This window comes from Saccopteryx bilineata, chromosome 11 (genome assembly GCF_036850765.1).
Source record: "Saccopteryx bilineata isolate mSacBil1 chromosome 11, mSacBil1_pri_phased_curated, whole genome shotgun sequence".
NCBI classification, from domain to species: domain Eukaryota; kingdom Metazoa; phylum Chordata; class Mammalia; order Chiroptera; family Emballonuridae; genus Saccopteryx; species Saccopteryx bilineata.
The window spans coordinates 60,703,424-60,728,943 of NC_089500.1; the positions used below are offsets into that span (position 1 = coordinate 60,703,424).

Sequence of the window (25,520 nt, forward strand, 5' to 3'; positions counted from 1 at the left end):
AGAGCACAGAGGTTGCCAGTTCAATCCCCAGTCAGGGCACACACAGGAACAGCTCAATGTTCCTGTTTCTTTCTCTCCCTCCCTCTCTAGCTGAAATAAATAAATAATTTAAAAATATAAATAAATAAAACTCTTAGAAGAAAACACAGAGATAAATAAATATTTACAACCTTGATTTAGTAACAGATTCTTAGTTGATACTAAAAGCACAAGAAACAAAAGAAAAAAATAAAACTGATACACTGGACTTCATCAAAACTTAAAAATTTGGTGCTTCACTATAAAGAAAGTGAAAACCCACAGACAACCCATTTGCAGAAAACATCTGTAATTCATGTATCTGAATAGGAGTTAGAATCCAGAACATATAAAGACTCTTCTTTAATTCAACAAAAAGAGAACCCAATTAACAGTCGGCAGTCTTGGTCAGGGCTGGGGACGGATGGCTGTGTGCAGTCACAGGCCTTGCTGAGGCTTTCCCCTGGAAGAGTGTTCAAAGCAGTGATTGGGGAGAGGTCACTCCACAGGAGTCCAGGGCACAGGGCCGTCTTTATCAAATCCCCATTACAGTAGAATAATGAAGGAGGAGGAAGAAGATAAAGGAGGAGGAGGAGAGGAAGGAAGCTGCACTGTCAAAATGAAACAAAAGACTTACTCTAGCTGGACCCACACCAACAAACATCTCCAAAAACTCGGATCCACTAACGGTGATGAAAGGGACGTTGGCTTCTCCAGCTGTGGCCTTCGCTAACAGCGTTTTCCCAGTGCCTGGAGGACCAGTGAGAATGGCACCCTTCAGGTGCAAAAAGAGAAAGTATATTTAACTAGAATTTCAGAAAAGTAAATAGCATATTCATTAATAATTCCTAGGTATAAATCTGGATAAATTTTAATTGAATCTTTTTTTTAATTGAATATTTCTTAAACATTTAAAATATGTTAGATTATTACTCTTATATTAGTAAGAACAGGAAGAAAAAAATTATTAGAGATTATTTTTGTTTTTAAAAATTTGGTCAGGCCTGACCAGGCAGTGGCGCAGTGGATAGAGAATCAAAATGGGATGCGGAAGACCCAGGTTCAAGACCCTGAGGTAGCCAGCTTGAGTGCAGGCTCATCTGGTTTGAGCAAGGCTCACCAACTTGGACCCAAGGTCGCTGGCTCGAGCAAAGGGTTACTCAGTCTGCTGAAGGCCCGCAGTCAAGGCACATATGAGAAAGCAATCAATGAACAACTAAGGTGCCGCAACGAAAAACTAATGATTGATGCTTCTCATCTCTCTCCGTTCCCATCTGTCTGTCCTTATCTATCCCTCTTTCTGACTCTGTAAAAAAAAAAAAAAAAAAAAAAAAAAAATTTGGTCAGAATGTGAAATCTTAAATCTTGCCATGGCCCTGGCCGGCTGGCTCAGCAGTAGAGTGTTGGCCCAGTGTGTGGAAGTCCCAGGATCGATTCTTGGTCAGGGCACAAAGGAGAAGTGACCATCTACTTCTCTACCCTTCCCTCTTCTTTTTCTTCTCCTCACAGCCATGGCACAAGCAGTTTGAGCAAGTTGGCCCTGGGTACTGAGGATGGCTCCATGGCCTCCACCTCAGGCACTAAAATGACTCAGTTGCAAGCAATGGAGCAATGGCCATAGTCAGAGCATCGCCCCCCAATGGGCTTGCCAGGTGGATCCTGGTTGGGGTGCAATGCAGGAGTCTGTCTCTGCCTCCACATGTCTCACATAAACAAACAAATAAAAAAAAAACTTCCCTTATTTTATAACATTTTTAGTGTTGCTTTTTAGACTCTTCTAACAGTGTATTAAGGGTGACTTAAGCCACGTACTAATAAACCAACAGGTTTACTTAAATAATTCAAGGAGACATAAACATCACACTCCCAATTTTTATTGTGCTTATTCTCTTTCCTTTAAAATTTCACAAATGAAGCCTGACCAAGCGGTGGCGCAGTGGATAGAGCATCAGACTGGGTTGCGGAAGGACCCAGGTTTGAGACCCCAAGGTCGCCAGCTTGAGTGTGGGTTCATCTGGTTTGAGCATAAAGCTCACCAGCTTGGACCCAAGGTCGCTGGCTTGAGCAAGGGGTTACTCAGTCTGCTGAAGGCCCACGGTCAAGGCACATATGAGAAAGCAATCAATGAACAACTAAGGTGTCACAACGAAAAACTAATGATTGATGCTTCTCATCTCGCTCCATTCCTGTCTGTCTGTCCCTATTTATCCCTCTGTCCCTGTAAAAATTTTAAAAAACTTAAAAAAAATTTCACAAAAGTAAAAATCTAATGACCAATGGTGAACTTAAAAAGAAAAATAATTTTAAGTTGTGGAGATGCCCAAGTATGATGTGTACAGGTACTTATGTTAAAACCAAATTAAAAAACTATAAAATACGGACTTTTATCCATAAAGGTAGGGCTCTGAAATCAAGGAAATTGTGATTCCCTTTATAAAGGATTTCTTTAAAGTAAACTTTATTATTTTTTTTTTAAAGATTTTTTTTTTTTTACTTTTATTAATTTTTTTTTAGAGAGGAGAAAGAATGAGAGAGAGAGAGAAGGGGGAGGGAGGAGCAGGAAGCATCAACTCCCATATGGGCCTTGACCAGGCAAGCCCAGGGTTTTGAACCGGCAACCTCAGCATTCCAGGTTGACGCTTTATCCACTGCGCCACCACAGGTCAGGCGTAAAGTAAACTTTATTAATGGAATTTTAAAAGAATTAGTTAAAATGCCTGACCACTTTAGGGCACAATTGATAGAGCGTCGAACTCATATGCTAAAGACCCAGGTTTGAAACCCTAAGCTCGCCAGTTTGAGCATGGGCCCACCAGCTTGAGTGCAAGGTCACTGGTTTGAACGTGGGATCATAGACATGACCCTATGGTTGCTGGCTTGAGCAAGGGGTCACTGACTCACTGGAGCCCCTGGGTCAAGGCACGTATAAGAAAGCAATCAATGAACAACTAATGTGCCACAACAATGAGCTGATGCTTCTCATCTCTCTCCCTTCTTGTCTGTTTCTGTCAAATTAAAAAAAAAGAATTAGTTAAAAATGTTTGATTCATATACTGAATGACTGAGGCTGTCCCTGCAGTACAAAGATCAGTGAGGCCAGCCCATCACCAGCAGTGGTCACACAGGATGTGATCCTTCTGGGAGAAGGGAAGGAACCAGTGCTGTCCGGCTCTTCCCGAGTCCTGTGTCATGAACCTCAGCGCCAAGCTCAGGCAGAGGGGCTGTGCATACTTGCTGACACAGGGACAGCTGGATGACAGCAGGGAGCAAAATGCTCAGGGCACTACAGCTGCTGATAATGGGGTGTCTAAATCAGACTGGAGAGAGAAGGAAGGCAACCCAAGGAAGGTTTCAAGGAGGATAAAACATGAATCTTCTGGGAATATACACACTACATGCAAGAACACACATTCACACAGACTGAGTAACCCAAGTCTCCTAAGTTAAGCAGAAAACTAGTAAGTTCAGGCAGAGGAAGAAGGAAAGAGCTACTTCATAATGAGTAATCAAACTTCAGAAAATTTTAACTTCGGAGATCAATAAATAATTCAAGAGATTTGAGGGTTAGTAAGTTGAAAATAACATTTTAAAAGTTTATTTTACCTTTGGTATTTTTGCTCCTAGGTCTTGATACTGCTTTGGGTTTTTCAAGAAATTCACAAATTCCATTATTTCTAGCTTGGCCTCCTCGCAGCCAGCCACATCTTTGAACTTCACATCTATCTCATCCTTCAAGACCTTGGCAGTGGTTTCTCCGACACTGAAGAGCCCGCCCATCCCGCGGCCTGTTCGCCCAATGCCAGCAGGCCCTCTTCGTATGGTGTACAGCAAGAAAGCGATGATGAGCACCGTGGGCAACATGCTCAGGAGGAACGAACTAAAAGAGGACCACACACAACAGCAACACACTTATAAGACTGCTAATCTTTGGCTTTTTTTAATGTTTTGCAAGATACATTTTTTGATAACTGCTTGGGATATAACTATACATTTTCTATTTTTATAAAAACTGAACATTCTAACATTTTATCTGAAGCACAAGGAGAATCTTACTGTCAATATCACTGAAGTAGAAGCACAAAGACCAGAGAAAAATCAGTTCTTAACAGGTATTAATACTTAATTCCTATTTCAACAGCCTCCATTTATGTGCAGTGCAGAATTAACTGATTTACTGGCATTAGAGCCAAATTTCAAGAAATTTCATTTCAATTATTCACTTAAAAATTTTAACACAATCCTGGTATTAGCATGGGTAGAAATTCTAGTTCTCTTATGGGAATGCCTCAGGTTATTCTGAAGATGCATCTTCCAAATATCAATCCTTGCTAACTTAACAGCTCATCAGTTTCAAAAGTCCTGTATACATTTTTACATTTAGTACTGACAGGCACAAGCATTTACGTATTGAAATACCATTTGATTATAGTTTTCTTTCTACTTTATATTACAATTAAGGTTTTTATTAATTTCTTTTCAAAATTGTGCATGCACTTCAAAACTGTAAAGGGTTAGGGTTAGGGTTAGAGATGAAGTCTTGAAGGAGTGGCATCCGAATTGCTAACAGCGTTTATCTGTGGGTGCCGAGGTTACAGATGCTTTGTGTTTTCTTAGTTTTCAACAGAGCACATGTGTTGCCTGTGTGGTAGGCTGGAGACTAAGTCCTCAAAGTTGAGGTGAGATTTAATGTCCCGCTGCTGATGGAGCAGCAGCCGAGACTGTGCTGCACACTCTGGATCAATGGCGATGAGGGCACACAGCCGCTGGGCCGGCTCGCGCAGGCTGACAGAGACTCACAGCCGAGCTGCTCTGCCCTCCAGCCCTGTGTCTACTCCGGAGAGATGTGCTGGGAAATCACGTAAAGCCTGAGGATGCCTTTTGCCTTCTTTCTATCTCAGGTCAAGAACAAAACAATAACAAAAACCAGAATTTACTTCCTAATTTTTCATCTTTTACAATATTTTAAATTCTCCTATAGCAAGCAGCAAGAACCATGAAAAACTTACATTTGGTTTATTTCTGGAGGAAAAAAAAATACATACTGATGATAAAAATTTAAAGAATCGTGCAATAAAACATTTTGTAATGTTTCAGCATCAGCCTATAAAGTTAAATATTTACATGCTAGCCTCAAGGCAGAAAGTTATCATAAGTGAGATGATTTAAATAGCTATCTTACATCTAAATACTGCAAGTAGATTATAGTTTATACAAACCAGGATTCAAGAGTCCCTAGAACTGAACAATACTATCAGCTCAATTAACACATCAACTCTCTTTTTCTGCTCTTTCATATACAGAAAAATTATAATTTATTTCTATTTTTACTCTGAAACTTGTCATTCAAGAGCAAGGTGTACCTTCTGCATTTTCTGCAAATGAAATAACTGAAAGGTATACCCAGATGACCACTCAAAGTCAATATAATTCCCAAGTAACTTCAAAAACAAGTGAACTCTTAAAATCAATGGGCCCTTCTTGAAAGACTCAGACTTGTAAGTGCCCTCATTAAAGACAAATATCCCCTAAGGCAGGGGTCCCCAAACTTTTTACACAGGGGGCCAGTTCACTCTCCCTCAGACCGTTGGAGGGCCACCATATACAGTGCTCCTCTCACTGACCACCAATGAAAGAGGTGCCCCTTCCGGCAGTGAGAAGGGGGCCGGATAAATGGCCTCAGTGGACCGCTGGCCGTCGTTTGGGGATGCCTGCCCTAAGGGAAGCAGCAGCTCTGACAACAGAGGAAGAATACTTAAAAATCTTGGAAAACTGTGAAATATAAATGTGAATGTATTTAAAAGGTGGGAATGCTACTCTTGAACACTCAGGGCTCTTTGTACTGAAACCTACTAAAAGTGCATTGGACATTAGTACCCCAAAGCACTGCTTAATCATGATAAAAATAAATGTGTAGAAAATCAGTTAGTAGCAAAAACTAGTAAATTACCAATGGTTTAAAAAAAATCAGGCCAAACTGAAAAGGGCCTACTTGACAGAGTAATGTGTAGCTGGCCACATGGTGACATCACAGAGCATCACTGCGTCTTACCCATCACTCTCAGCAATGTAGACAACAGGTACCCGGTTCTCCCCTTCTATGCCCAGTTCCTGCTGCAAAGTTTCCAGGTTCCGCTCAAAGGTGTCCACACTGCCGATATTAAACCAGACGTATTGCTATAAAAACAGAAAAACAAAATATACTAAGAACTAAGGGGAAACAAAAGTTTAATTCACTAAAGGGTTCAACTTTTAAAGAATTTTTCAGAACTATTAAAAATTTACAAGTTAAAAACCCCAACAGCCTGACCAGATGGTGGCACAGTGGATAGAGTGTCAGTTTGGGACATGGAGGACCCAGGTTCGAAACCTCAAGGTCGCCGGCTTGAGCGCAGGTTCACCAGCTTGAGCACAGGGTTGCTGGCTTGAGCAAGGGGTCACTTGCCCTGCTGCAGCCTCCAGGTCAAGGCACAGATGAGAAAGTAATCAATGAAGAAGCAATCAATGAACAACTAAGATGCCACAACGAAGAACTGATGCTTCTCATCTCTCTCCCTTCCTGTCTGCCCCTCTCTCTGACTTTCTCTGTCTGTCAAAAAAAAAAACCAACCATAAAACAAAAAAAGACAGGTTTTAATGATATGGCGATTGTTTCACTCAGTGAGAACACCTGGCAATCCTTGGCAAATAAACATTTCTTGAGCAATATTCCTCAGTAGTTCTAAAATTATAAACTGAAAAGAATAAAAAACCTATCTGAAGCTCTGGCCAGATGGCTCAGTTGGTTAGAACATCATCCAGAAGCACAAAGGTTGCCGGTTCTATCCCCGGTCAGGGCACATACAGGAATAGATCGATGTTCCTTCCTCCCTCCTTCCCTCTCTCTCTCCATTCCTATCCCACTAAAATCAATTAAAAAAAATAACAAGCCTGACCTGTGGTGGCACAGTGGATAAAGCATCAACCTGGAAATGCTGAGGTCGCCGGTTTGAAACCCTGGGCTTGCCTGGTCAAGGCACATATGGGAGTTGATGCTTCTAGCTCCTCCCCCCTTCTCTCTCTGTCTCTCTCTTCTCTCTCTCCCTCTCTGTCTCTCTCTCTCCCTCTCTCCTCTCTAAAAATAAATAAATTTAAAAAAAATTAAAATAATAAAATATAAATTAAAAAAATTTAAAAACCTATTTGAAAACAGAACCCTTTTATAAATAACCATGCTTCCTCTACCTCTTCTCCACTTCCCAGCCACCTATGCTCAAACAAAAAGTCAATGTGACACACAGTAATAACAGAGTTCACTGAGCACTTACTAATGTCAGCCTTGTTCTAAGACCTTTATATACATAACTCATGTAACCTTCAGAGCCACTCTAAGCAGCAGGTACTATCAACAGGGGTGTCAAATCTTAAGATCAGGAAGGCACCTTCCCCATCCCCATTACCCTGTTTCCCTTCTATTCACTCATCTGGTGAATTACTGAGGCCCTGGAGAGAATACCTGACGGGCCTGAGGGAATGGCTATTTTACCCTCAACACAGAGGTAGTCCATATTGTGCTGTATCAGCCCTGACTGTTACTGTCCCCATTTCACAGACGAGAAAACCAGAGGTAACTTCACTTGCTCATGATTACACACTTAGTAGTAACAGGCTAAATCTCTGAATCTGAATCCAAGCAGTCTGGCTCTACGCCACTGACCATAAACACCGTATCACACTACCTCTCTTATACCACGAAAATGCTAATCATAACTCACATTTATGGAGTTTTACTATACAGTAGGCCCTGTTCCAGCACTCTGCAAGTATTAGCCACATTTTTATAGCACAAAGACTTTATCTTTTAACATGTAATTGCTTAAAAGTCTTTTTTTTTAATCAAAACAATAAATCTATGATATAAACCTCAGACAACTCAGTACCCGTCACCCCATATTCCTCCCACCATCCAGTTTCTGAGTGGGGAATATCACTCTGGTAACCCTCTCCATGTGTCTAAAAACAAAAGATGGAGAGTAAGTTTTATAATATAACAATAATTCTCAGTAAGCTGTTCACTGGCAAAGCTGCAAAATTCCTATGGTTACAAGCCTCAAAACATGTCAATAACAGATTAACTACATGAGACTGGCAATTCCTAAATTCAAATCTACTAGCAACTGGGCAATACACTAAATACATGACTCTTCTCAGCGAATCAGGGTGGAACACGGCCCAGCTGCACGGAGACTGGGGACAAGTCTGGATGAGAACCCCTGGGGAGGGTCCTAGTGCTCCAGGAGACTCTGGCCCATCCTGAAGTTTGAAAACCACCGACTTTCACAATTCTCATTTAAGCACTAAAACAGTAGTATTGTTCCCATTTTAAAGATGTAGAAACCAAGGCATAGAGGAGTTAGGCCTACAGCTAGTAAGAGGGAGCTGATGTGAGGCCAAATCTGTCAGACCCCAAAGCCTGTGCTCTGTTTACACAGCAGTCTCAAGGCTGCTGCTCTGTCAGCAATGTAGCACTAAACCTCACCTCCACTTTGAGAGCTCAGTCTGCAGCCTGCCATGCAGGCAACACACGTGCTCCATTGAAAACTAAGAAAACACAAAGCATCTGTCACCTCAACACCCGCAGATAAACACTATTAGCAATTCTGATGCCACTCCTTCAAGACTTCATAGAAGTCCTTTACAGTATTGAAATGCATGCACAAGTTTGGAAAGAAATCAATATATAACCTTAACTGTAATATGAAGGAGAAAGAAATATAATTTATAATAAAACGGTATAAATTTAAATACGTAAATACTTGTGCCTGCTAATACTAAATGTAGAACTCTGGGAAAAGCACGGCCCTGAGAGCCATGGCTCCAGCAGGGGGAGGCGCAGGAAATGAGGAGCCTAATGGGGACATTTCTCTAATTTTTTGCTCCATAAACAATGTTTTGGCCTGACCAGGCGGTGGCGCAGTGGATAGAGCATCAGACTGGGATGCAGAGGACCCAGGTTCGAGACCCCGTGGTCACCAGCTTGAGCGCAGGCTCATCTGGTTTGAGCAAAAAGCTCACCAGCTTGGACCCAGGGTCGCTGGCTCCAGCAAGGGGTTACTCGGTCTGCTCAAGGCCCGCGGTCAAGGCACATATGAGAAAGCAATCAATGAACAACTAAGGTGTTGCAACACGCAATGACAAACTAATGATTGATGCTTCTCATCTCTCTCCATTCCTGTCTGTCTGTCCCTGTCTGTCTCTCTCTCTGACTCACTCTCTGTCTCTGTAAAAAATAAATAAACTCGACCATCTTAACCTTAAAAAAAAACAAAACAAAAAACAAAAAAACCCACAATGTTTTGGAGGACAACCCTGTATAGACATCTCTACATGCATCCTTAATTATTCCCCTAGTATCATTACCGAAGCAAAATTACTCAGTGTGTGCATAATTTCAACAATATTGATCTATATACACTGCAAACTGGCCTCTTGAAACAAGTTCCAATTTAATTCCCAGCACTAGAAGTCTGGTGGATGGTTCTAAGGGAGAAAAAATGTAACATATTTATCAATGAACATTTCATTATAAGGTGAAAAGAATGGGAAAAAATTAAGACAAAATAACTTTCCTAAAATACTAAAGTCATTTGATATCACAGATATTCAATATTTACCAATGTTTATTAGACAGAGAAATGGTCCCCATCAGCTCTAGTTTCCCTTAAAACAGCAGTTCTCAACCTGTGGGTCGCGACCTCAGCGGGGTTGCCTAAAGCCATCGGAAAATACATAATGCACATCAGGTATTTACATTCCGAATCATAACTGTAGCAAAATTACAGTTATGAAGTAGCCACCAAAATTATTTTTTGGTTTGGGGTCACCGCAACATGAGGAACTGTATTGCGGGGTCACGGCGTTAGAAAGGTTGAGAACCACTGCCTTAAAATGTTGCCTCATCCAGGCAGGATGACTAGGAAATGGTTACACAAAATCATCCTATGAGGGGAGGGAAGCAGCTGGAGAGAGGTCTGGCCCTGGGAGAGGATGGCCAGACTGCAAGATGCTGAGGGACCCGGGTCAGGCAGGAGGGTGGGGTAGGCCCAGGGAGGAAAGGGCCTCAGCCTGGGAACTGCACCTGCCCCTCACTTCCCCTCCCCCACTGATCCCTACAGCCAGTCCGGGGCTCTACAATAGTGTTCAAATGGGTAGACAAGAAATGTAAATTATTTTAGAAACTGGGAAAGAAACTGAAATTATAACAATATAATATCACAAAACGGTTGGGAGATATAGAGCCGAATGCTTCTTAAGCCAATTTGAAAAAAGCTGTCTCAAGACAAGCAATTAAGATTTTAACATTTTTCTAAAACAATTGTTTTCTGCCTGACCTGTGGTGGCGCAGTGGATAAAGTGTCGACCTGAAAATGCTGAGGTCGCCGGTTCGAAACCCTGGGCTTGCCTGGTCAAGGCACATATGGGAGTTGATGCTTCCTGCTCCTCCCCCCTTCTCTCTCTCTGTCTCTTTCTCCTCTTTCTCTCTCTCTCTCCTCTCTAAAAATGAATAAATTTAAAAATAATGAAAAAAGAAAAAAAAAAAAAAAAAAAGAATGATATTAAAACAATTGTTTTCTTAGTCTTAAAAAATCATAGATATTGGAATAAAAAAAACTGGAATTTTACTCAATGTTTCCTAAATGTACGGCCAAAATTATTAGTAAGACCAAACCAAGCCCACAGACCCAATGCTTGAATTACAATTATGCACACAACATGTGCATGATCACCTACGGCGGTGACAAGTACTCCAGCTTGTCCAGTGCACAATGCTCTGCACTGTGAGCCAGTCTGCTTTTCAGCTCTAAGGGAGATCCTGGTTGGTGTGCATGTGGCATGAGGGAGTCTTTCTATCTCCCCTCATTTCACTTAAAAGAAAAGTTAACAGCTAATTCACATCAATTAATAAAACCATTTACCCCATCAACAGGAGTTTTTCCTGGTGTAAAAGTCACTCGAACAAATCGCTTGTTGACAACTTCCAGTCTGTCTACCTGGAATTTTAAAAAGTTAAACAAACATAAATTTAAAGAAAAGACCTGAAATATTCTTTTAAATCATTTAAAATGCATGTGATGTTTTAGACATACAAAGAATAATAATAAGTAACATAAAGATGGCCCATGTTCCCCCCACTCTGGCTTGAGAAATAAAACATCACAAACCCCGTTGAAGCCACCAGCCTCCCTCTCCTCCCCAGGGATGGCCACTCTGCACTACTGATCGTCCCAAAGCACTTGTGCCCCACACAAAAGTAACTCTAAACACATATTCACTTCTGCCTGTTTGCAAACTTGAAAAATGATCTCATTTGGTATGTATGCTTCTGCAAGGCTCTTTCTTCCTGTCGTTGTACCCGTGAGGTTCATCATGCTGACATGTCAGTCCCGTGGAGCAGTCCTTCTATGAGCATACCTCAAGCTACTTCCCATTCTCCTGTTAGCAGACATTTACGCTGTTTCAGAGGCTCACTATCACAACCAATGCTGCTGTCAACATTCCTGCACAGACCTTTCTGGGCACATCTTCAAAAGTTTCTCTGGGATGTGCACTTGTAGATAGATTAGGAAGGCTGTGTTGCAGGGCACAAATGTCTTCAATTTTACTGGATGGTGCCAAATTGCTCTCCAATTCACACACCCTAGGAAAATACGCCTACTACTCTGCATCCCACTTGCAATTATAGGACTTATTCGTTTTTGCCACTCTGTGGGTATAAAATGGTCAAAACTTGTTTTTCTGTAACCTCCTAATTATATGAGACTCTCAAGAATACTCTTAATCTCATCCCACAGCCTCTGGCTGACTCAGAGCACGAGCTCGCTTCCTGCTGTGATGAAGTCTGTCCAGGCAGGAAGTCTGGAAGGTACGAGTCAAACTGGCCAGTGAGGGAGCCAGCAAGTTCCAGGAGGAGCTGGAACCAGGGACTGGCTGTTCCTAAAGGCAGTCCTTCTGGAAAGGAGCATCTGACGGACTCTACCCCATAAAGCCATGACAGCCACGGTGGACTGGGCCCACAAAACACGTCAGAGCGGCTACGGAGAACCCTCGAGGCCTGTCACCACCCTTAGAAGGACAGCTGCAGCCCCTCCACACAAAAGCAGGCTCCCCACAGCCTGGAAATTACAGATGTAATATCATCACTTTCATGAGAGAAAGAAACATTTGCTCCAAAAATCTGAGTAATCATTTTCATTTTTTCCGTCCTCACCTTACTGTACAACCTTTAAAAATAATTTTAGATTCCTTAAACATTAATAGTATGAATAACTTTATTTTATCCATTTGATTGATGAAAAACCCAGTATTGAGAGGTTCAATATTTTCCCCAAGGTCACAAAACAGGCCTAATAATCCTGGTTCTCTTATATTTCATCAACTCTAAAATGGGACATTTTTCATGTTTTAGTATCTCAGAAGCTATAACACACTTCACAAATGATGGTATTTCAGCTTCGTTGGAGGCTTTTCTTAGTAACACACAAAATAATGTGTCTTAAAATCAGAAGCATCTTAAAACTACTGCAATAGGGTCTTAGTGGATGAAGACCCAGCTGGCTGACAAAGGCTCCTGAGCAGCGTGCAGAGCCCACCCGGTCTCACTCTACACACTCCGAGTGGCTCCTCAGCAGTTCCAAGCCCACAGGAGATACAAGCAGTACAGATGTGGATGTGCCACGAGAGACTGGCACACGACCGCAGGGATAGACAGTGAAGGCACGTGAGCAAACGATGCAAGCAGGCAGAGGGCTGCCGGAGCAGGAGCTGGGAGCAGTGCTTCCAAAACTAGGCTCTCTTGTGAAATGAAACATAAGGATTTTGTGGTAGGTAACGTGGGGATTGCTGGGTGAAAACAAGCAGATTTTGGGGTTGTAGTACTTTTCAGCATTAAAAAATCAAATTCGAAAATAGTAACTTTACAATGGACAAGCTTGGCTAACTTGTCAACTGTCACTTTATTGGTCAAATCTACTGAATTTTACCATTTTTTAATCATAATAGCTACCAATCCCATAAAATACTTACTACGCCTTTAGAAAGATAGTTATTGACAAAGTCCTTCCATGTGATTTCTCTTCCAGAGCTCCTGAACAGGAAGTAAAACATGACTCCACCCCAAAACAGAGCAGTCCAGAGAAAGTGCATCCTGAATTCCTTGTCATCCCATGGAAAGTCACCCTGGGCAAAGAAAAAGACAATTTCTGTGAAGAATGAAATGTCACAATGTGATCTATGTTATGTTGGGCACAACTCTCTCCCAGTGCCATTAATGCCTCCCAACTTTCCTGGAACCACCCAGGATTCTTAAAATGAACACACAGTTTAGAATCAAACCTTCTGAAACCTGGACCACCAGTGAGAATCATCTTTCTTGCCACCACGTTTTCCACCGCCACCAGCTCCTCCAGAAGGCCGCGAAGAAGCAGACTTTGACTCTGTTCATGAACAAAGAGCACACACAATAGCAGAGCAGGCTCTTATGTCTCTCCACATCTCAACAATGTTCCCATTAATAGTTAGAAAAAGATGTGTTGCAAAATAAGATTGTGGCAACTGATCTGTTCCTAATAAAGTACTATGAAGGCAGATGAGACTAATACAAAGAGTTAACATTTAAGGAGATCTGTCAGTGCTTTACATACATCATCTCATGAAATCTGCACAATTATCCCATAACCCAAAGTACTTTCATTTTACAGATGGAGAAATTATAGCTTAAATGACTTGCTGAATAATTTGTTAGTGTTAAGTGACGGTAAGTGACAGCGTGAAGGCAGAAAGTGAATTCCTGAGTTCCCCCTTGAAGGTAAAAAGTGCTCTGTTCTCCCACTACCGTGAAGCAAACACTACTAACAGTTTCCTCTGTAGGAAAGACATGAGTCTAATAATTAGCTTAAAAAAACCCCAGCCACATAAAATGAACTTGCAAGAATCTAAAATTAATCACTGTTATGGGCTAAACTGTGCACCCCTCTCCCCCCCCCAATTCCTATGTTCGAGTCCTAACCTCCCAGTGATCATATTTGGAGACAGGGTCTTTACAGAAATAATCAAGTTAAATGAGGTCATGTGGGAGGTCCTAACCAACATAACCGGTGCTTCACAAAAAGAGGGACTCGGGACACAGACACACAGAGAGAAAAGGCCACATGAAGAGACACAGAGAAGACAGCCACCCACAAACAAAGGAGAAAGGCCTGGAGCAGATGCTTCCCTTGTGACCCTCAGAAGGACCCAACCATGACGACGACATGTTGATTTATGACTTGCATTCTCCAGGGTTGTGAGCTATACATTTGTTGCTTACCATACCCATTTGTGGTCCTTTGTTATGACAGCTGCAGGAAACTAACCCAGTCATTGACACCCTCATTTTCTTCCTACTTTTCTATCTTCTTCAAGACCCACAAATGTCACTCCGATGTAATGAAGCACCCCTCTGCTGTGAGGACAGCAGACTGCAGCACCCAGTCACCCCTAGTGGCTACTTGCCACCGGGGCTTCCTGACACTCCCACCCCTCTGTGAGGCATATCCAGAGCTTACACACCCATCTTAAGTGAGGCAAGGTCTGAGAGACAAGCCCTCTTGCACGAGGCACAGGGCTGGAAAGCAGAGTAAGCACGTGTATAAATATTCCACACTACTCTGGGGCAAAGCAACATATGCAAAAGGTTCCCAACAGGTTGTGTTTATAACTTAGACCTATTAAACTTAAAAAAAAATTTTTTTGGAAAAAACAAAAACAAAAAACTTGGACCTATTATCATTAATCCACCCCCAAACCAAGATTAGAAGACTATCTACCATGCCCAGGCAGCACTGCCGAAATCGCCTGTGTTACCTATGTTCCAGCCCACACAAGAGCTTCTCCTTCCCTTCTCCCCTGGCCTTGCTTTCACTCCTTTAATTCTTTTTTTTTTTTTTTTTTTTTTTTTTACAGAGATAGAGAGTCAGATAGGGACAGACAGGAACGGGGAGAGATGAGAAGCATCAATCATTAGTTTTTCGTTGCGACACCTTAGTTGTTCATTGATTGCTTTCCCATATGTGCCTTGACCGTGGGCCTTCAGCAGACTGAGTAACCCCTTGCTCGAGCCAGCGACCTTGGGTATTGGTGAGCTTTTGCTCAAGCGAGATGAGCCCGTGCTCAAACTGGCGACCTTGGGGTCTCGAACCTGGGTCCTCCGCATCCTAGTCCAACGCTTTATCCACTGCGCCACCACCTGGTCAGGCTCCTTGAATTCTTTGAGCATGTATTTGTCTCTCCAACTAAATCCAAGTTCATTTAAACAAGGGATTATATTTTTCCTTACATTTCCCTAATAAGAAAGAATGCCAATTAAATGTCAGCACGTACCAGGCATGTGCTAAATGTGTCAAGTGGAGGAGGCTCAGAGCCCGCCTGGTTCTGCCACCAGCCAGCTCTAAGAAACCCTCTCTGAATCCCTCAAGGCTCTGAAGAACAAGCAGAAAAAATGCCCCATACCACATTATGGGTCATATAAACTGCATGGATTAGGTTTCTAAGATTTTTCTCATTGACACAATATTATGTGACATATATTCATTAAATAAGCAGTTAAATATGACTGACATCTCTAAGGTGATCTTCAATCAACTTGAAAAATGACAAAAAAATATAAAGAGAAAACTAAAGGTAAAATAAGATATTGAGTCTGTTGCATGTACTTATAACCTATGAGTTTCAGTACTATCTTAATATAACACTCTTTGTTCAATAAAAACTATCCCAATATCATGTGTTAGAGCAGTGGTAGTCAACCTGGTCCCTACCGCGCACTAGTGGGCGTTCCAGCTTTCACGATGGGCGGTAGCGGAGCAACCAAAGTATAAAGAAAAAGATAGATTTAACTATAGTAAGTTGTTTTATAAAGATTATTTTGCCAAACTCAGCGAAAATCCAACATAAAGTACTTGGTAAGTAATTATTATTATATGCTTTAACTCTGCTTAATAAATTTTATAAACTAAAGTTGCTTCCCTACTTTACAAATCACTATTACTGTGGAACCAATGGGCATTTAGAAAATTTTACTACTAACAGAGATACAAAAGTGGGTAGTAAGTATAAAAAGGTTGACTATCCCTGTGTTAGGGGAAAATGTAAGTTCAAACATAATCTTTTTAAAGTATACCTTTTTTTCCCCCCGTAACTTCTTTAGGTTCACTAGCTTTTCTTCCATTTTTTCCATTAGGAAAGTATTTTTCAAATCCTGTTAGAAAAGGGTAAAAAAGACATATCCTCAAATTAAAAGTCATCAGGTTTTATGTACCTGTTTGTTTTTTAATGGGGAAGGGGTGGGCAGGAAAGGAGAAAGATTAGAAGCATTATCTCCTAAGTGATATGTATCATTTTAGTTGTTCACTGATTGCTTCTCATATGTGCCTTGACTGGGGGATCCAGCTGGCAACCCCATCTATAGAAGATGCTTGAATCAACCAAGCTATTTTTAGCACCTGGGGCTGACGTGCTAGGACTTATTGAGCTATCCTCAGTGCTCAGAGCCAACGTTTGGACCAATCAAGCCACTGTGGGAGGGGAAAGAGAGAGAAGGGAGAGGGGGAGAGGGGGAGAGGGAGAAAAGCAGATGGTTGCTTCTCTGTGTACCCTGACCAGGAGTCCAACCTGAGACATCCATAAGATGGGCTGATGCTCTATCTACTGAGCCACTGGCCAGGGCCATGTGTTCATTTTTATTTTTATTTTTTTAACAGAGACAGAGTGAGAGTCAGAGACAGGGATAGATAGGGACAGACAGACAGGAATGGAGATGAGAAGCATCAATCATCAGTTTTTCGTTGCGACACCTTGGTTGTTCATTGATTGCTTTCTCATATGTGCCTTGACCATGGGGCTACAGCAGACTGAGTAACCCCTTGCTCAAGCCAGTGACCTTGGGTCCAAGCTGGTGAGCTTTGCTCAAACCAGATGAGCCCACGCTCAAGCTGGTGACCTCGGGGTCTTGAACCTGGGTCCTCCGCATCCCAGTCCGACACTCTATCCACTGCGCCACTGCCTGGTCAGGCCATGTGTTCATTTTTAAAGCAACTGATACATCATTAAAAAGCATAAGCTAAACCTGACTGGTGGTGGCATAGTGGATAGTGTGTCAACTTGGGACAGTGAAGACCCGGGTTTGAAACCCTGAAGGTAACAGTTGAGCATGGGCTCATCTGGCTTGAGCACAGGCTCACCAGCTTGAGCCAAAGGTTGCTGGCTTGAAGCCCAAGGTCACTGGCTCAGCTTGAGACTCCTGGTCAAGGCACATATGAGAAGGAGTCAATGAACAACTAAAGCGACACAACTACAAGTTGATGCTACTTATCTCTTTCCCTTCCTGTCTCTCTCTCAAGCTAAATAAATAAATAAATAAAGCATAGCTAAAAATGTAACATTTCTTATGTAGGAAAAAATAAGTCTAATACAGTTCACAATTTGGGGTAAAATTATGTTTCATTTGCATGCCAATTTCATTACTTATACAGTATCACATATGAAGGTGACATTTTCATCACTGCAATCAGACAGGAGGAAGCAGGGGTGGGTCACAGAAGGAGACAACCTAAAATACCACCTATGCACCTGCTTTGTAAACACCTACTGATGCATGGCTCTTTAACAGGATGGGAGAACATTATAGTCACATCTAAGTGTTTACCTTTCGGAGGTCGAGAACAGAATCTTCGATAAGCAGCAATTATATCTGCCAAAAGAGAGTTTTTTCTGGTCGTCGTTTGAGTCGTAGCATAGCAATAAAGCTGCAACATAACACAAATAAAAGCATAAGTTATATTAAAATAAGAATTTTTAAAAAGAGCGTCATTTCCCTAATACCATAAAGTAGATGAAATGTTTCTCCTTTCCACAGGTGGTTATAGACTAGCACAGAAAGAGCTCTCTCCAGAACCAGGGTTGTCTGGCACTCTGCCACTCTATCCAGCAAGACATAAATAAATTATGATCCGGAAACAAGAACACTTCAGAATTACACGTAAGTAAAAATTGCAGCTCAACTACAATTCTCTGCCAACACACCTACTTTGGTATTGTTTACTTAATTTGCAGCATTCAAAAGCCAAACTGGGCACAGAAATCTGCTGCTTCATGCTGACTCATTCATTTTCAAGGTTTAAAAATTTGAAAGATTATTTTTACCTGAAATTACAGAACAATGCTGCTTATAAACATAATACTAAATTTACCTTAGTTCAAAGATAAGAATGTTATGGTCCAACATCACTGATAATCCTTACACTAATTACATTTGTTAAAAATATCTGATATATTGCCATCCTAGTGAGAACCCTGGTTACCTAACTCCCATTACAGATCCATCTCTCCTTTAATAACACATGTTGCTAAAAAGTTGTATGTAAATACAGTCTAAGTAAATCAAAGTATAATCTGCATAGTTAAAAGCAATCAAAGACAAGGCACATTAAGGGGATATATCCAATTTTGGCAGTGAAAAAGTTCAAGTAATCTTATCCTTTGCAAAGTAAAAATTCACCAGAAGTTTTGGGAGGATAAACTTTTAAATACAGCTGAGAACGTTTACAGTGAAGTTCATCTGTATTACTATCTACCACTATCTGCCCCCTTTCAGGTCTAATGAGAAAAATAAAACATCAGAAAACTACGAAAACCGCGCTTCACATTTACTAGTGTGGCAATAATCAAAAAGAGTGACAATAACAAGTTTTGGTGAGGATGTGGCGAAAAGTGAGATCCTTGTACGCTGCTGGTGGGAATGGGAAATAGTGCAATCACTTTGGAAAAGTTTGGAATTCTCAAAACGTTAACTGAAGAGTTACCCATGATCCAGCAATTCCACTCCTACTCAAGAAAACTGAAAACATATGTCCACACAAAACCTTTTACATGAATGTTCACCGCATTATTCATAACAACCAAAAAGTGGAAACAACCCAAATGTCCATCAACTGACTATGAACAGATAAAATGTGGTATACTCATAGAAGGCAATATTATTCAGCCATCAAAAGAAATGAAGTGTTGATAAATGCTACTACATAGATAACCCTCGAAAATATGATGCTAAGTTAAAGAAACCAGACACAAAAAGTCACACATTATGATTCCATTCATATAAAATGTCTAGAATAGGTAAATCCATAGAGAATGTAAATTAGTAGCTGCCTTGGGCTGGATGAATGCCTGGGGAAATGGGGAGTGACTGACAATGATTGTAGGACTTCTTCTGGAGGTGATATAATATTTGAAATTAAGACAATGCTGATGTTTGCAAATATACAATATTAAAAACCACTGAATTGTACACTTTAAAATAATGAAGTTTATGATATGTGAATAAAAATGGTAATTAAAATCTTTTTAAATGAGCTGATTTAACTTCAAATTAATACACAGCAAAATAGACAGAAACACTGATACTATTCTTGATTGACAGCAATGCTGGTCTGAGAGAATTTGGAGCTTCCGTTGTGTTAGGCCCTCCCCACCCACTAGGAACACTTGATCTAAGAAATAACGACATGCCCTGGCTTGGTAGCTCAGATGGCTGGAGCATCTTCCCAATACACCAAGGTTGCAGGTTTAATCTCTCATCGCAGCACATAAAGAAGCAACAATGAATGCACAAATTAGGTAGAACAACAAATCAATGTTTCATTCTTTCTGTCCCCCTTCTTCTCTCTCTCTAAAGTTAATAAGAATTTAAAATTTTTATTTTTATTTTTTATTATTTTTTTTAAGGTTGGGCTTGGGAGGACTTCTTTTTTTAAAGATTTTATTTATTCATTATAGAGAGGAGAAAGAGAGAGAGAGAGAGAAGGGGGGAGGAGCAGGAAGCATCAACTCCCATATGTGCCTTGACCAGGTAAGCCCAGGGTTTTGAACCAGCAACCTCAGCGTTTCCAGGTTGATGCTTTATCCACTGCGCCACCACAGGTCAGGCCAAGAATTTAAAAATTTTAAAGAAATAACCAGATGTATCATAAGTGAGAGGTTTTCCCAATGACAACTCTATTAAGGGTGAGGTTAAAATGACCTGTTATTCAAGATGCACAAGGCAACAAGTAACACTGATTCCCTGAACAGCTAATCCAGGCAGGTGCTGACAAGCAGTGGGGTCAGTCCACAGGTGCATCAGAACAGTCCCTAACCCAGGGATCGGGAACCTATGTCTTGCGAGCCAGATGTGGCTCTTTTGATGGATGCATCTGGCTCACAGACAAATCTTTAATAAAAAAAATGTTAAAAATATAAAACATTCTCATGTATTACAAGCCATTCATTTCTTTTTTTTTTTTTTTTTTGAAGCTGGAAACAGGGAGAGACAGTCAGACAGACTCCCGCATGCGCCCGACGGGGATCCACCCCGCACGCCCACCAGGGGCGATGCTCTGCCCCTCCTGGGCGTCGCCATGTTGCGACCAGAGCCACTCTAGCGCCTATGGCAGAGGCCACAGAGCCATCCCCAGCGCCCGGGCCATCTTTGCTCCAATGGAGCCTTGGCTGCGGGAGGGGAAGAGAGAGACAGAGAGGAAAGCGCGGCGGAGGGGTGGAGAAGCAAATGGGCACTTCTCCTGTGTGCCCTGGCCGGGAATCGAACCCAGGTCCTCCGCACGCTAGGCCGACGCTCTACCGCTGAGCCAACCGGCCAGGGCCCCAAGCCATTCATTTCTTTTTTTTTTTTTTTTTGCATTTTTCTGAAGCTGGAAACAGGGAGAGACAGTCAGACAGACTCCCGCATGCGCCCGACCGGGATCCACCCGGCACGCCCACCAGGGGCAAAGCTCTGCCCACCAGGGGGCGATGCTCTGCCCATCCTGGGCGTCGCCATGTTGCGACCAGAGCCACTCTAGCGCCTGAGGCAGAGGCCACAGAGCCATCCCCAGCGCCCGGGCCATCTTTGCTCCAATGGAGCCTTGGCTGCGGGAGGGGAAGAGAGAGACAGAGAGGAAGGCGCGGCGGAGGGGTGGAGAAGCAAATGGGCGCTTCTCCTGTGTGCCCTGGCCGGGAATCGAACCCGGGTCCTCCGCACGCTAGGCCGACGCTCTACCGCTGAGCCAACCGGCCAGGGCATGCCATTCATTTCTTACCGCTCATGTTCATGGCACACAGTCGTTGTATGACTCTCACGGAATTACATTTTAAAATATGTGGCGTTCATGGCTCTCTCAGCCAAAAAGGTTCCCGACCCCTGCCCTAACCCTAAGAAACTCAGAAGTGTAAGGAAGAGAGTTCTGGGGACAAACCAATTACAAGATGGTTTAATATACATGCAAAATACAAAACCTCTAAGTGTAAGGAACGGAGGCCGCAGAGAGGACAAGTGGTTACAAGTTTAAGGGATCTAGGGATGTCACAAGAAAAGTGACATCTAGCCTGGGAATTGAAGGACCTATTATATATAGTTCAGCCACACAGAGTGAGAATTTTTTATTTTGTTAAAGCTGGAAATACAGCTTTTTTACAATTCTCAATGTATCAGGACCCTCAACTATGCATCTGTAATGGGAGAAAACACTTCTGCCTGTCCAGTTCCCAGGGATACTACGGTAAGGAGCAAATGTAATTTACACATGTGAAAGCACTTTTAAAATTGTATGGTAAAACCTAGATTTAAATGATCATTTCCAATTATTCTGAAAGCTATTTGAGAGCAAAGTTTCTTTATATCCCCATGTAAAGCAGGTCTTTATGTCAACACAAAGCTAAGTATAGAACACAGCATGCACTCCATCAGCATTAGTTGACTAATCAGCCTCTTTTCAGCTCGACTTTCAAATTCTGTTGAACTGGATAATTTCTAGGAATAATTCCTGTGATTGCATTTTACATCAACACTGTTTTCTTTCTTTTTTCCTCTTCCCCACCCTTCCCTTTCTTTCTTTCTTTCTTTCTTTTTATTTATTTATTTTTTACAGAAACAGAGAGTGAGTCAGAGAGAGGGATAGACAGGGACAGGCAGACAGGAACGGAGAGAGATGAGAAGAATCAATCATTAGTTTTTCATTGCGCGTTGCAACACCTTAGTTGTTCATTGATTGCTTTCTCATATATGCCTTGACCGCGGGCCTTCAGCAGACTGAATAACCCCTTGCTGGAGCCAGCGACCTTGGGTTCAAGCTGGTGGGCTTTTTGCTCAAACCAGATGAGCCCGCACTCAAGCTGGCGACCTCAGGGTCTCGAACCTGGGTCCTCTGCATCCCAATCCAATGCTCTATCCACTGCGCCACCACCTGGTCAGGCTCTTTTTTTTTTTTTTAAGAGAGAGCAGGGGAGAGAGACCTCTGTACACCCCGACTGAGATCCACCTGGCAACCCCTGTCTGGGTCCAATGATCAAATCAACGGAGCTATCCTCAGCACTGGGGCTGATGCTAGAACCAACTGAGCCACTGGATATGAGAGAGGGAGAGAGAGAGAAGGGGGAGAGGGAAGGTAAAAGAGACAGATGGTCACTTCTCATGTGTGCCCTGACTGGGGATCAAACACAGACTTCCACATGCTGGGCAGATGCTCTATCCACTGCACTAACCGGCCAGGGCCACATTGACATTTTCTATAAAGGAACCATCAATGAAGCTTTTCACCTCTACATACCTAATTCAGTCCCTACAAAGAAAGACATAAAAGATATGAATTCACAAAACTGAAGTTTAGAACACCTCGTTTTAGAGTATTAGCTTTTATGACTGACAATATGAGCACTTGTTATCTGCTTTATCTTCAGTCTTATAATCCCTCTGAGTACAATACCCGAGAACTGACCTCTCACACATCCAAATCTTTTCTCTAGGAATCTCACTGTGAGAACAGAACTCTGCCTGCTCTTTTAATACCAGCATGAACCTAAAGGAAAACCCGTTCTATCAGACTGCCCTGCAAGTAGCACAGTAATGCCTTTGTCCCTACCCAGACCTTCAAAGCACAACCAGGGAATGTATGTTATAGACCCCCAAATGATCAGCTGTCACTCTCAGCACAGGGGACTTCCTTATACCTCAGCATCAACGATTCACAGGGATAAGCGCAGGGGTCTCAAACTCGTGGCCCGCCGAACAATTTTGTGCGGCCCGCAGACTAATCCATGAAGTGCGGGCCGCACAAAATTGTTCGGCGGGCCGCATGCACGAGTTTGAGACCCCTGGATAAGAGTGTCACTCCAAAGGCTTTTTAGGTAATATTCCTGACAAAAAAAAAAAAAAACCCTGCAAAATAAAAAGGCAGACCCTACCTGCTCATTTTATGTCTGAGTCCAATAATCACTTGGGGCAAAAGGAGAGAAATCGGAGCAAGATAAAACAGGGAAATGAATGCAATGCCAGAAACTGGAAAGGCCTAGTGCAGGGCTGTACGGAGTAGGACAGAAAAGATAACATAAGACTGATGAGGGAGCTTCAAGGAGTAAAACTCAGGAATGCAAGCGTGGATGATCAAGGAGAGCTGTAGTAAATCTAACAAGTAACCTAACCAGGTGATCTGATCATTCAATTCCTAACTGGGCAGGCCAGAGTGGGCAGTCACAGCCCAGAAATGGAACTTCTCTAGTAAAAGCTTTATCTTTGCCTTAAGCAAGCCCTGTCCACTACTCCTTTACGTCTAACATACCTTTGAAATGCCTCTTCTTCACACCCCGCAGAAGCTAACTGCCCTCAAGAGATGACACAATCCAATCCCGCCTTGCTTTCTCCCACCTTTGTGTCCTCTTCCTTAAGTTCCCTCCTTAATTCTAAATGTAAAAAATAAATAAATAAATAAAACTGTAAATTGCCATTCTTCTGAGCATTTGAGGTTCTGCTTCTGGCATTGCCATCAGTATGGTTCAAATACACTCATAAAATTCTCCACAAGCCTGGACGTTTCTTACCTCCACACAAGTACCACCAATCTCCTCTTTTAAGTGGAGAGGATAAAACAGGGCCTTTGGCTGGTAAGTAGCAGAGTCCTGTGTCCACCGCTGTGCTGCCTCTACAGGTGGACCACTAGGGAAGCCAGCGCAAAGCGGGCCTCCCGAGCAGAACCGGGTCGCTGAAGTAGCAGACACACTCCTGGCTACCGGCACCGCCACTGGAGACAGACGACCGCCTCAGTTCAGCCATCACTTCGCAGCTCGCACCACTGCCCACCCGTGAAGTATCCTGTATCTGCGGGTTATCACCAAGTGGGAAACAGCCTCCTAATGAGGACAGACCTTCCTAGGCAGCAAAAACCAGCCTGCTCCGAAGAGGCGACGTTACCCATAATCCCGGTTAACATGTGCCACACACAGCGTGCCAGCCCCACTCGGCAGATGGGAAAATGGAGGCTCCGAGGACAGGGGGCTTAACGCCACACCTGTGCTTTCTCTCTGCCATCCTCACGCTGCAGATTTACAGCGCACACAGCACAGGCAGTGTCATCTCGGGTAAAGAGGCAACCGACGCCTCAGGTGTGACAGGCAGGTTCCGTATCCTTTTCGGGTCTCGGCTGTCACATCCGTAAAACAGGCTCACCCAGAATGAAGTCTGAGAACCTTAGCAGACGCCCTACTGAAGTTACCTGACCCAACAATCTGATTCTACTGGAAAGGAACGTTTTCAAAAGTCCAACTCGATGCCCCGGGCCAGACAGGCCAAGCGTGCCCACGAGAACCTCGGGCGCCCGCTCGCGAAGGCGGCGAACGCGGTCTCCCCGAAGCCGAGGCCCGGCGGTCCGCGAGCGCGCCCAGAGCCGGTGACCTTGACGCCCTGCTCTCTGGGCCCGGAAGCGGCCCGAGGGCCGGGCAGGGGAGGACGGCGCCCAGGACTTACCGTCCGGAGGTAGGACCGTTTGTCGGGCACCATGCCGCCGCGGGGAACAAGTAGCGGGGGCAGGCCGCGGGGCCAGCAGCCGCCCCGGCCCCACAGCAGCAGGCAGCGGTGCGCCATGGCGGCTGGCGCGCCCGCTCGGGCCCGGGGCGCTGCGCAGGCGCGGCTCTGCGGCCGGCGGGAGGACAGCGACCGGGGTCTCGGGCCAGCGAGGTCCGCTCGGAACCAGGAGACCACAAGCCAGAGTTGTAGGCTCTCGGGCCCACACTCTCGACGCGCGCTTTCCCGGCCCGGCGTGCTGACGTCAGCCGTAAGGCGGACCCAAGGGTCTTGGGCTGCTCTGGCGGCTCGGCGGCGTAGCTCCGTCTGGGCTGGAGGTGGGGCTTCCGGAAAGCAGCGTGGAAGGCGAGCCGGGGATAGTACGCGGAGCCGGAAGGACGGGAGAGCTGGGGGCGGGGCCGCAGGCGGAGCCTTGAAGGCGGAGCTGGGGGCGGGGCCGAAGGCTGGATCGTGGAGGGAGGGGAGAACGGGGCTGACCAGGGGCAGCGGGGTGGGAGCCGGAGGGGTTGCTGTGATCGCAGATATCTGGTAGAGGGCAAAGCCGCATTCAACATTTTTGGTATTCATTCTGGCAGTAGGTCCCTCGTCAAATATTTTGAGCGCCTAA

At 43.5% G+C, this 25,520-nt stretch overlaps 1 protein-coding gene across 1 annotated transcript in view; it reads right to left on the minus strand.

The window, feature by feature from the left end:
- AFG3L2 (AFG3 like matrix AAA peptidase subunit 2) overlaps positions 1-25,186 on the minus strand; it is a 52,513-nt gene extending 27,327 nt beyond the window's left edge. The window contains exons 1-9 of the mRNA XM_066247588.1: positions 24,857-25,186; positions 17,735-17,834; positions 16,211-16,288; positions 13,387-13,487; positions 13,078-13,230; positions 10,971-11,045; positions 6,068-6,192; positions 3,622-3,895; positions 656-793 (exon numbers count right to left, since the gene is read on the minus strand). Coding sequence (XP_066103685.1) covers positions 656-793; positions 3,622-3,895; positions 6,068-6,192; positions 10,971-11,045; positions 13,078-13,230; positions 13,387-13,487; positions 16,211-16,288; positions 17,735-17,834; positions 24,857-24,973 — 1,161 coding nt within the window. The 5' untranslated portion in view covers positions 24,974-25,186. The remainder of the gene's footprint in view (positions 1-655; positions 794-3,621; positions 3,896-6,067; positions 6,193-10,970; positions 11,046-13,077; positions 13,231-13,386; positions 13,488-16,210; positions 16,289-17,734; positions 17,835-24,856) is intronic.
- Positions 25,187-25,520: the final 334 nt, after the last annotated feature.